This window comes from Rhineura floridana, chromosome 2, assembly GCF_030035675.1.
Source record: "Rhineura floridana isolate rRhiFlo1 chromosome 2, rRhiFlo1.hap2, whole genome shotgun sequence".
NCBI lineage: Eukaryota > Metazoa > Chordata > Lepidosauria > Squamata > Rhineuridae > Rhineura > Rhineura floridana.
The window spans coordinates 9,461,496-9,475,018 of record NC_084481.1 but is presented as its reverse complement, the minus strand read 5'-3'; the positions used below and the strand labels follow the sequence as shown (position 1 = coordinate 9,475,018).

General features: G+C 40.8%; 1 protein-coding gene across 1 annotated transcript in view; it reads left to right on the top strand.

The window, feature by feature from the left end:
* Positions 1-301: 301 nt before the first annotated feature.
* Positions 302-13,523, top strand: part of ABCA12 (ATP binding cassette subfamily A member 12) — a 176,381-nt gene continuing 163,159 nt past the window's right edge. The window contains exon 1 of the mRNA XM_061607702.1: positions 302-578. Within this exon, the coding sequence (XP_061463686.1) occupies positions 510-578 (69 nt within the window). The 5' untranslated portion in view covers positions 302-509. The remainder of the gene's footprint in view (positions 579-13,523) is intronic.

Here is a 13,523-nt window from a genome sequence, read left to right as displayed (position 1 = left end):
TGTCAACTTGTCCATATTAAAGTAGGCAAAAGAAATGAGACTGGCCATACTGACTTGTCAAGCTGGTTCCTTGCTCATGTTCTTTTATAACACTTCTTCTGCAGGCAATATGTGTAGGTGGTAGGGAGTTCCTAATTGGGCAAAAGGTGTGCTTCTTTTGTTTCAGCGGAAGCATCTTCTTGGAATGCCACCCAGTTTTTTTTTAATCACATAGGGACTGAAGAGAACTCGGAGAGAGTGAGAATATTATAATTAACACAAGCCGGTTTTGGCTGGCTCCTGTTCCTTCATCGTTGCAGGAATAACCTGTTGCATTTGCTAGGAAAGGCCACCATATGTACAGAGCAGAGACGAGTTGAGGAGCCAACTCCCTGAAAGCTATGCTACACAGAAAAAGCTCATTTATGAAGTTCTCCAAGTTTTGGTGGGTCACTGCATAAGCTTTTGGCAACTTAAGGCAGGAGAGAGAGAAGGCCAAGCTTGTTTGCTTTGCCTGGGCTATTCCAGGGATGGCTTCACTATTCCAGCACCTGTGGGTGCTGCTGTGGAAGAACTGGCTAAGTGTCAAAAGGCAACCAGTAAGTATTTTATAAATAATAATAAAATGAGAGAAAGCCTCAGAGTCTTTGGGGGCTAGAGTGAGAAATGAATAGTGATTTTATTATTATTATTATTAGTAGTAGTAGTAGTAGTAGTAGTGAATATTTTGAAGATAGAAAATATTTGCTGGTAGAGGACCCTGGAGCAGGAGTGTGGTGATGTTCCATTCTAGATCATCGCCGGTGTTCGACGATGTACTACCTCAGAGGAGAAAGTCTTATTCATCTTTATTTGGCCTGCTCGAATTGCTATTGAAATGTTGTTGCCTTATTTAATGGTGATACCACAGAGTGGATCACATCCAAAGCTGATGAAGTTACTGAAATATGTTAGAGTGGTAGAATGGACTGCACCACTCTAGGAGGCAGATGGGGATCATATTTTTGAATGCTCCCATATGTTAAAATATTCTTGCAGAGAGAAAACCAGGAGCAGAGCGAAAATCTTCCTTTCAGTGTGCTACTTGCATGGAGTTGTTTTCATTTTTTTAACCTAAGAGAACATTCAAATATTACTTGTAGTCAGAAGTGATACAGACCATTCTGTCCCCTCAGAATTCTACCACTGTATCCCACCTCCTTCTATTGCATGTGCACAGTAGTAGACCAGACCTTACTGTGCTCTAGTCTTTATATATGAGCCAAATGCTTGTTGAGGCCAAATGCTTGTTGAGGCTTACTTGCCACCTCAGATGGAGGTAAAATGGCAAAAGTCAAAAACCATAATGAGAAATCTAAGATGGATTGCCTTTCATGGATACATAACATTTTAGTTTCTACCACACTTTTTCATCTATTTCATAGGTGCAATTATACTTGTTTAGTACGATAAGCCTACTTTCTGGATTTGTGAAAAAGTGCTCACATATATGTGACTGATTTATACTGAAGCTACTTGACAGCTGTACAAATTGGACTGGAATGATAAGCACAACTTTCTGGGTAACTTTGCTCATGTGTACAGAAACTTGGTAATTTGTGACATTTGTATAATAAAATGTACCGGCAGCTAAGCATAAAAATATACTTACTGAGTTTCAGTAAAATGTATTAAAACCATTTAAGCCAGTCTTTCCCAACTAGTGGGCCACCAGATGTTATTGGACCACAGTTCCCATCTTTCCTGACGGTGGGCAATGCTGGCTGAGGCTGATGGGAGTTGTGGTCCAACAACATCTGGTGGCCCACTAGTTGGGAAAGGCTGATTTAAGCAGACCTCTGCAAGTGGCCTGTTCATTTGGCTGCTCTGGATTGTTTGAATTGATAAATGATGTCTGTTGAGTGGATGGTCTTGTCTTATGAGAGAAGGCCAGATAACATTCTGCTTTATGATTCTCTACTTTTCATCCTATGAGTACTGCCCTTTATCCTAAAATTAGAGTATCTTTTCCCCTGTCAAATATTGTGTATCAGAGTCTGTTCACAAAACATTTAAGCATTTCCTTAGTATTTGTCCCTCTCTACGTAGGGCAAATTTAGAAGTCCAGGGTCCATTCATGAGTCATCAGGATTGGCCTCACAGGCCAAATTTAACAGGTGACTGGGGGCACCCACCTGTCAATCACATGGCATCATTATCCAACCCACTTATCAAAACCCCTTGCAGGGGGTTCCCAAGCTACAACATCCTGCTGGCAATCAGGTGCTTGGAAATAGCTGCACATTGGGCGTTGCTAGCCCTGTTCTTGGCACTTCCCAAAGCACCAAACACAGAGCTAGGAAAATGATTGTTTCTCCCCTCCCCATGGGGGGGTGGGGCCAAATAAGTTGGTATTTCACAGGCATTGCTGCCTGCAAGAAAGGTACCTGTCACAGCTGATCTTCAAAAAGGAGGCTTCTTTCCTCGGTGTTTTGCACATCAGCTGAGAGAAGGACTTCTCTCCCGCACATGACGCCTGTAAAATACAAGGGACATTGCATGACAAGTATTTGTTTCTCCTTGCACAGACTCTGCAGCCAAAATGGAGGGTGCATGGGAAGAGAGAAAAAGAGGGTTAAGAGGAGTGGGTGGAGAGTGAGGTGGTGTAGAATTTTCTCACAAAGAAGGGGGCAAAGGAAGGCTGAAGAAAGGGAGAAGGAAGGCTGTCTGTAAAATACAAGGGAAATTGCTTGTAAAGCAGTTCTTTTCCCTTCAATTGTGGTTTTTGAAGATAGCGAGAAAGTGGAGGGTGGGGAGAGAGAGTCTCATGAAGGGTGGGGGAAGACAGAAAGAGCAAAGGGCTAATAAGGCTGCCTGTATTTTACAAGGGGAAGAAACCTGTTTTTTGTAGATCAGCTGTGAAAAGGAGTTCTGTCTCATACAGTGATGTCTGTAAAATACCTCCGCTCTTTTTAGCCCTTTGTCTCTCTCCCACCCACCCTCCACTTTCTCCCAGACAAACTGCAAAAAGCACCATTGAGGGAGAAAAAAAATGCTTTACAAGCAACACACCTCGTATTTTACAAGCAGCCTTCCTTCTTTCAGCCTTCCTTCCTTCGTCCCCCTTCTCTGTGAGAAAACACTGCTTAGCCTCACTCTTAGTCCCATTCTCCCTCCCACCCCAATGTAGCTGTCTTCACCTACCCTCCATGTTGGCTGCTATGGGTCTGTGTGGGACTGTTTGAAAGCCCTTCATTTTAGTAAGATTCTGATGCAAGCCCCCTCTCAAATCGGGCTTGGTTGTCCCTTCTCTTCTCAGTAAACTTCCCTCTCTTGACTCTCTCCCTCCTTGTGTTTCTCTCCTTCCCACAACAATAGAAGGTGGGAGCCAATTAGCTTGCAAGGAGACTCATACAGACTGCTGATTAGCTGTAGTGACTCCTGACCTTGCTGGATACTCTGGCTGTGTAGCTTTTGAATGCAAGCATACATTCAGCGTTGAGCAATTGCAGTGGCTTGATTGGTGGTAGAAACAGATAGAGAGACTCAAGGAGGGGGCCAGCAAGGGGCCGGCTGCAAAAAAAGTAACGGAGCTGTGTCCTGGAGCATCTTCCCAGGGAAACATACCTACGAGAGGCTAAATAAAAAAATTGTTTCTCCTGTAACTTTTCCCATTGGGCTGTTGTCCAACAGAGCTACAGCTTGCAATATTTGTTGATCCTAAGATTGCCACTTAGAATTTGGTAGTGTGTTATAACAAAAAGTCGTATTTGCAGTGGTTTCAGTTGAATCAGAATGCTCATAGAGAACTGCTGATGCAACGGAACAATGGGCAGGCAGATGAAGCCATGCGCTAGGGCAGGGATTCTGAGAGGTTTTGTTTTTCCTATCTTCTTCCTCTTTCTCCAGCTTCAGCTGCTATACAGCTATGACCTTAGCTGAACATAAGAAGAGCACTGCTGAATTAGACCAAAGGCCAGTCTCATTCAGCATTCTGTTCTTACGATTGCCATCCAGATGCTTCTGGGAAGACCGTGAGGAGGGCAGGAGTGGAATAGCACTCTCTTGCTCATGATCCCCAGTGACTAGTATGCAGAATCATACTGCCTGTGATACTGGAGATGATATAGCAATCATGACCAGAGCTTGGAAAAGTTACTTTTTTGAACTACAACTCCCATCAGCCCCAGCCAGCATGGCCACTGGATTGGGCTGATGGGAGTTGTAGTTCAAAAAAGTAACTTTTCTAAGCTCTGATCATGACCTAGTGGTCTTTGATAGGAAGGACTTCTTCAGTGGTCCCAGGGTATGGTCTGAAGGCATGTAAAGCTACCACCTTGCTCAAGCTAAGCAGGTCTGGATCTGGTTAGTGCCTGGATGGGTGGCCACCTGGGAACACGTGTACATTGCCTTAGGTTCCATGATGGGAGACAGGTGGGATAGAAATGTAAGTAACTAAATAGCTTTGTCTTCCACCAGATGAAAGAGAACCTTGCCATAGTTACTTCCAGATTAGAGTACTGAAGTATACGCTACATGGGGTTGCCCTTGAAAAGTATTCTGCGTGGAACTTGATTGTGTAGCCAATCCCTGCAGAAAGCAGCTTTGCCAGTCCTACGACATCAGGTGATTGACAGATGGGTTGTCCCTGTCAAAGTTGGCCCCTTGGAGTGGGGACCTGGCTTGCTGGGTCAAAACGGTTCCTCACTCCTGTTACATGGACCAACTTCTTCCATATATGACTCCCTGCATGCTCGATTCATCATCCGAGGCCCTGCTCCAGATTCATTCGCTACCCAAAGCCTGATAGATGGTAACAAAGAATAGAGCCTTTTTAGTGGTGGCATCCACCCAATGGAATGCTCTCCTGCTTGAGATTTGTCAAACCATGTACTTTATGATTTGGTTAAAAAGGCCTTCAGCTGAACAACTTTTATTGTTGTGGTTATGTTAAGAGTATTCTCCTTCTGTTTTTTAAGATGTTGGTATTTTTGATGGCTGTTTAATGTATTTTGTGGATTTTCTTTTATTGTATTATATTTTATTTTTACAAGCCACTTTGGGTTTATATTGGGGGGGGGAATGGTATCACACACACACACGTGCGCGCACACGTGCATACACACACACAGAGGAATATTTTTTAACTAGAGACTCTTTGTAGTGTGTCCATATAAAAATGTGTCTTAAGCCTCATCTAAGCCAATCTTTGAGCATTTCCAGATGCCAGGCTTAAATAGCTTTGAGCCTTTCTTTCCACTATTTAAATAAGTATGTGAAGAGGGGCATTTGTAATGCAAATGAGCATTCTAGCTAATGAGGGCTTTATGTTCCCATTACAAAACCATCTGATGCAAGAGCTGCTTTAAGCCTCATAAGAAAATGCCCTGTGATTCAGGGATGGAAACAGTACTTTGCTTCACAGTGCATTCTATCAGCTTATCTGGTGTCTGCTTTGGCCTCTCCCCTGCCTTCTATCGCTTCTGTTGCCCTTGCCTGTCTCATGATTTAGGTTTCAGATGCAAAAATATAGCAGGGAATAACTAAAAAGACCCAAACCCATTACTACATTCACTCTCCCAGCTTTCAGTCACAGGATATTAAGATCCTATTTAGTATGGATTAAATCCTTGCTCTTCTAATAATTAGGGTTGCCGGAAGCATCCCAAACACTGAGATTTCAGGGGCACGCCCTAGTGATGTCATGAGGGTTGGCCCTAGTGATGTCATACGGGGCGACCCCTAGCGATGTCATTAAGCATGATACATTAAGCATCAACCACAGTTGCTTGGAGCATACCACTCAAACAAAAACATTTCTCTTATTGGAAATTAAGATAGAAATTTTAGCTAAACGAGGGTGTTTCTAGGTCCAGCTGAAGTGACGGGATTATTCCTTCACACCTGCTTAGACAGCTTGGGTAAGGAACATTTAATCTAGTCTACTTGCTTCTGGCAAGAAGGTTTAAGTGCCCTTAGGTCAGGCCAATCACCAGAAAGTCATTCTAAGAAGAAGGGAGCCTAATGTTGTGGAGATGTTAGATGGGAGCACCAGGAGTAAAGATGGATGCCCCTGAAGGCTGCAATTCTAAACATACTTACTAAGGGACTAAGCCACATAGAACTGAACAGGACTTACTTCTGAATAGATATGGTTGATTGTGCTGTTGGTAAGGCTTGACTAGGGATCCTCTGCAACAATATTCATATCAGAACAGGGTTAGCAACCCCCTACCTGGAATGCCCTGTCTATCTTTTAACATGGCTGCTCTAAACGTCTTTACAGACTTGACACTTTACTGCAGAGAGAGGTTTGAGAAATGAGTAAGAGTTAAGAAGATTCTCTACTCTGTGGGCTGCTATAAACTCACTTTGACAGCCAACCCAATTCCAATGAGTAATAATTGATAGAGAGAAAACACATGGTTTGGTCTACCTTCACAGGAAGTAGATTTGGAACAACAGCAATTGAAGCCACACTACCCAGTATGTGAATTCACTTTTACCACTATTGGGCAAGAAACAAACCGTCATGTAACGAACAAGGTGCATCATCAGTGGGTTTAACAGGGTTTAGCTGAGTGCATGGAAACACTGTTGTTGCTTCTATGGATGTAAGGGAGTAAGGTCAGAGGTAATTGAAATGCAAATAGAAAAAGAAAAGATAGTGATGATTTCCTAAATGCAATACCATACCAACCACAACAAGATTCCTATGAGTAAGACAGAAAACTCAGCATCCAACCAGTCAGGGTTCCTAACCAAAACTAAAAAAGTCCTGGCAGCCAGTCAGCCAAGGTCACAGAAATCCCCATGCAGCACAACCTGACCTAGGGGCTGCAGTTAATGTAGAATGTTGCGGCACGATTGTTGACATGAGTGAGACCCTATCAGCACATAACACCTCTGGTCTGAAATCTGCATTGGTTGCTGATTTGCTACCAGACCTTGGCTTGTGCTTTCCATGTTATAGGTGCCACATAGTACTTATTCTGCTCTTGTAAAAAATCAATCCTTTAGTTTGGCAGTATTTATTTATTTATTATTTGATTTATATCCCACCCTGACTCCCAGTTGGAGCCCAGGGCAGCAACTTACCTATGCGTTGGAACTCCCTGCCTATTTATGTTAGGCAGCATGTTGTTTTGAATGTTTTTAAATACCTGTCTTTAACTGTTTTTGCCAATAATTTTATTGTTTTAATTCCTTCTATAAACTGCATTGAGGGGTTTTTTTTTTACAATAAAGTGGTATATAAATGTTGTAAATAAAACAAATAAATACATTTTGGAGTCACTGTGGCCATTGGCCTCTTTCCTCTTTTGTACTGAGTCAGGCCATTTGGTACCATCTAGCTCAGTACTGATGACATGGCCTAGCATTGGCTAATGAATGCACAGCATACTAGGTAAGATCCACACCATGCATTTATAGCACATTCAACGTACATCTGAAGGACATGAATCCCACCACAGAATCATGGGAAATATAGTTTGTTAAGGGTAGTGGGAACTATAATTGTGAGGGGGAAACTTCACTTCCGAGGATTCTTTGGTGGAGGTTCTGTGCTTTAAATGTGAGTTGGATGTGCTTTAAATGTATTATGTAGATCTTCATTACATCATAAACTTTGCCTGTGTATAAATCATTTTAATTAAATTTTAAAATGGAAATAAGCTACAAAATGTACTGGGTGACCATGGGCTACTCACCATCTCTCAGCCTAATCTGCCCCTCACGGTAAAAACAACAGAGGGGGCCATGACCACCCCAAGGAAGAAGGGCACACTTAAAATGTAGAGGAAATAATAATTTGTAAATAATAATTTACAACCATAGTGTGAAATCAGATACATATCAAGACATAGTATGAAGAAATATTTATGTAAGCATGAATGTCAAAGATTTGTTATTTACACAACCTGTAAAGATATTTATAGTGCAATCCTATGCATGTTTACTGAGAAGTAAGTCCCAATGTATTCAATGGGGCTTACTCAGACAGGGAAGCATGCACAGTACTGCAATTCAATAAGAAATTTCACTCACCCAATCCAAAATTCAGAATCATGCCACTTTACACTGTTTTGCAACTGTTTTATATTTGTTTTATGGTTATTAGATTTTAAATGGCTTTATTTCTTGTTATCTGCCTTGGTTTCCAAGCGTACTTCACAGGGTTGTTGGAAATATTCCATATATACACACACTGGAGATGTAAAAATACATACACCCCATATAATAGTTTATTGTCAAAGCCATTGCAGAATATTTTTAAAAAATGTATTAGTTTCCTTCCAAATAAAAGCAGTGACACCTAAGTAAGCCCTGCCTGCTCTTTTTTTGAAGAAAGGATCAGGGGGAAGAGATTTACAACACAATTATTTTCTATGTTCACGCAAAAATCCCATTGATTTTCAGCACAATCCTAACCATGTCTACTCAAAAGTAAGTCCTATTGAATTCAATGGGCTTAACTCCCAGGTATGTGGGATTAGCATTGCAGCTTTACTCCCAGAAAAAAATCATATTGTGAAAGTTTTCAAAACAGATTATGAATAAGACAAATAAGCTGCCCTCTTCAACAGTCCAGTAAAATTTAAACTTGTTTAACTCAATTATAAAAGTGTAACACGGCAGCATGTACACTTTTTAAAACTTCTGTTCAAAAATTATTTGAAAGATAAAAAGTGTAATATACCATTTTTTGCAAGAAATTAAAAAAACCTTGCATGTATACTTTTATGCCTACCAAGATCCTGCTGTGATCTTCTGTTCTAGTGTAATCCTATGCATGTTTACTCAGAAGCAAGTCCCAATCCTGTACAGAGAAAGTACTCTTAATGCTGCTGAAAGCTATATATTTAATGAATTCCTGATGTGAGACAAATAGGAAAAGGAAACTGTTCTCAGAACCTGAAATGAGGTTGAGCTATTGCTATTGTCAGTCACAACCCTGACTTCACTTATTGGATAAAAACCTGAAAGGGCAGAGATTAGAGCAGCTGGTACTAACAGAAGCTGAGGGGGTGGCGGATGATATTTTGGTTTATTTCTTTTGAACCAGACCACCTAGAAACTTAACTTTTTTAAAAATGAAAGCTGAGGAGATTAAAGGTGATTCACCCAGTGAGGGCTCCCAAAAACTGGAGTCTCTGGGCAAAAATCGGATACCAGGCTACCCTACTAATAATGGTCTTTGTCATGCCTTAGTCCCCCAAACTAATTTTTGGGGGAGTAGCCATTTGCTCTAAAAAGATCATGGTTCCTGGAGTGGGGGCATAACTATTAAACCAGGGTGTAGTGTAGATTCAAATTCTATCACAAGAGCATAAGAAAAGGCTGCTGGATCAGGCCAGTGGCCCATCTAGTCTGCACTGTATTTACAGTGGCCAACCAGATGCCCATGGGAAGCCTCAAGTAGAACCTGAGCACTCTCCCCTCCGACGATTCCCACCAACTGGTATTCAGAGGCATACTATCTGAACAGTGGAAGTAGCCACTATGGGTAGTAACTACTGATAGCTTATCTTCCATGGACCTCACGAGAACACACTCTTTATCTTTGCCTAGAGGTGGGGAACCTGTGGTCCTCTCAATGTTATTGGACTCCAACACCCATCAGCCCCTGCTAGCACAGCCAATGGTCAGTGGTGAAGACAATTGTAGTCCAACAAGCTTTTAATTTTTAATTCTAATTTTTAGGATTTTGATTATGTCTGTATGGAATGTACTTGTGTTTGGTTGTAAGTCGCCCAGAGTGGCAGATTAACCTCTGCCAGATGGGCGTCTAACAAATCTCATAAATAAATAAATAAATAAATAAAATCTGGGGCAGATTGACAGATTCCCCATCTCTGTTTTAGAGTATCTACTATATATTTTGCAAACTTGTTTGTTTATTTGCTATACATTTTAACAAGGACTGGAAAGTTAAAATCTACCTTAAGAAGAAACACACAAAGTTCAAAGAGGAGTTAAGGTGCACATATGAAACACAAAATAAAATATAAACATTTAATGCACATACCTTGTTCAACCAGCATAAAATCACTGCTAGAATTCTGCATATGGTATTGAATCAATGCCCATATAAGGTAAAATACAAAAAAACAGAATACAGCCATAAAATTCTGCAGGTGTCAATGCTTACACAAGGTAAGATACAAAAACAAAGTGCAGCCAATATAAAAACAAAGTGCAGTCAAACATGTTTGGACAAAGAGTCTTCTTCAATGGCCTTGTGACTTATTAGGCATGCACTATAAAGGGCAAGAGATAAATGTATGTTAAGACATTAATTACTAATGGTGAGTGTCTCTGGATTAAAAAAACAAACAGCTGATTGTTGGAAGAGGATACTGTAAATCCACTTTCCCTTCTTTATTACTCCATTACTCTCAGGGCTGGCAATTCAAAAAGTCAAAATCTCTGCATATAAATAATTGAAAATTAGAATTTAATAAAATGCAGTAATAATAATCAATAAAGCAAATATTTTGCCATTGGTACATACAATTTTCTTCAGTTGGTATATTTCTAAAAATAGTAACAAGTTTTCACCAACATTATGCATCCATACCGCTATGGTTTCAATGCCATTTCAGTCAAGTTGTTATAAATATTGTCACTACTGGGCATAAAGATGTGACACGGCTGTGGAATTTACTCCTCCAGCCACTAGGCCAGCCTTTCCCACCCAGTGTGCCTCCAGATGTTGTTGGACCACAACTCCCATCAGCCTCAGCCAGCATTGCCAATGGTCAGGAAAGATGGGAATTGTGGTCCAACAACATCTGGAGGCACGCTGGTTGGGAAAGGCTGCACTAGGCACATGACATACACCAGCTGGAGTTGCTCAATAATGTACATTAACCCTTGATAATCCACCAGAGGCACTTCACCATAAAGAAGATAGTAACATGAGAGTTAATACCACCTATGACCCAACTGCATTTCTTAAGAAAAATAATTCAATGTACACATTTTCAAAAATACAAATAACAAAAATGGAACCTCATATTCTACAAAGAACAGATAAAATAGGAACCCCCCAAAATAATGCTGCACAGGGGTCCAGCTCAGGTCTTCATTTAGTCCATTTGGCACCATGGTCTTCAAAGAAAATATCCCAAAAAGTTTCCTTCTTTTCAGTCTTGCTTCGGTGTCTCCCTTCTCCTGTAACTTTCTCAAGGGTCCAGAATCTCACATCCTTTTCAGTATGTCCACATCTTATAGAATGTTTTACCATAGGGGCATGTAATCTTCTATTTTTAATACAACTCTTATGTTCACTAATTCTCATTTTGATTTTTCTGGTTGCCATTCCTACATATATAAGATTACAGAGGCATTGTATAGCATATACACACACACCCTTGGTGTTACAGTTGTGAAATCCTCTGAGGACATACCTGTTATTATCCAACTGATTGGTAACCTGTTTGAGTTTGACACAATTAATACAGGTACTACAGTTTTGAATGGTGATTCCTAAGATCCGGGAGCAGGTTTTCCTGTATGTTTGGATATAACCAGACACAATTTTGAATCAAGACGGCAGCCTGAACTTTCCAAAAATGTACTTTTTTTTTTGGTTTCTTAGAATTCCTGAGCAATGCCAGGTACAAGTCTGTTAGTGGCTTAATAAATTAAAAATAGTCAGGTCATTGATTACTATATAGACACACTATTCTTTATAAAACTACACATTTAAATGCCTCCTAATTATTACCCATTTTCAAACTTGATGCTTATTCTGATAGTAGCAGTAAATGCATTGCGTAGTACGGGGATGAGTCACCTGTGGCCCTCCAAATGTTGTTGGACTTCCAACTCCCATCGGCTCCTGTCAAGTGGGCACTGGTCAGGGATAATGAGAGTTGTAGAAAAGGAGTCCACTTGCCTGGGGACATTGGGGTGAGGCTTGTGCTCATGTTCCAACCTCTTCCATGTTTTAAGTCCTTGTGTGTTCAGGTGAACATCTGGATAGGGCTGTTGCGTCAGTGTCACATGCAATACTAGAGACTCTGCAACCTCAGCACATGCACTTTTATATTGCAGCTTTTATTCTGATTTGAGACATCATATAATTTACAACTTTCTGATCAGCTTACTGGGGCACCGAGATGAGTGGCTGGTTAGGCATTGTTTAACAGAAAAGGTCTGATATATTACTGAGAAGCTGGCTAATTAAAAAAAATATTTCTAGGCGTGTAAGAGCTCAGCTTCTTGACTGTATTTGTCAAACTGGATAAACTGTCCTCCTGTTTTTTGGGGGGCTGATGAGCTGCTTGGTTATTCATATGTGATGTGTATTTGAACCTGCTTTGGTCATATGATCAATTAAAGATAAGTCATTCATTCATTTTCATTCATTCATTTCCTTAGAATTTCTGAACCTTAAAAACATTCTCCATGTTTTTTAATCTGTAGATTTTCCCCTCACTGGGCATATATGACAAGAGAAAACAATAAAAGAGTAAAAGCATAAAGCAACATTTGAAGCAATTGGCAGCTCCTCCTCAAGCAAAACTTCTGAGGAACTTTGAAGGAAGCCAAAAGAATTCTAGTTAATAATTCAATTTCTTGGATTTGGGTGTGTTTGTAGGCACCAGGCATCCCTAGTTTAATTTGCATGTGCATCCCCATTCATATTCAGCAGTAACTATTAATTCATGCAAAATGGCACATAGGTAGTGCTGAATCAGGGGAGAAAGACAGGAGACAACCTGAGGAATTCAAGGAAGCAAAAGGGAAGCGAAAGGGATTTCAATTAAAAAGCTGTGCCAACTTCTTTTTTAACTTAAACATTTCTGAGATGAGAAATAGGTTTTTGAGCAGTGCAAAAGGCTACTTGAAAATCAAACTTGCCTTAGTGGTCCTTTGCATTTTGCCATGTGCATTCGCAGTCACACTCCATCAGCACTATTTTCAAGGCTTCTTTCTTCTTTGCCGGATGATCCCAGCAGATCAGGGATTACATGGTGAATGTGCTTATGTCATGGCAGTCAGATTTGGCTTCTTGAAGATGTCACTGAGGGTACATGAAGGCATCACAGTGCCTCACTCTGGAAGGGGGGAGCAGAAATGTATCTCCATTGCTGAGGTCACTAGACCGATGTTGCCTGTCTTGCTCTCCTACACGTTGCCCACCAACACTGTGCAGCAAGATAGTTGTCTCGACCCAGCTCTAGTCACCTGTAGCTCTGCATGAATAGTGGTGACAGAATGGGCAGGGATATAAGCACCCAAATGTACGTTGTCCAAGGCCCAACCTTGGAGACACATTCCATCTTCCCTCCCCAACATTTACCCATAATGAACATTTTAACACCCTTTTAGAAGGGGTGTGATAAATCACCCCAAAGGGAGGCACACTATACTAGGCACAAAAGGGTTTACAGAAAAACACCCACCCACCCTGCTTTGGCTTTGCACTAGTTTTGTTAAGACCGGGTTAAAAAAAACCTGCAAGAGTTTTGAACATCCAGTCTTAAAATGAGTTGCTATGTATATTCTATTCTGTTAGTGTCCGGTGATGGATTCTTTGAAAGAAAAGAAAT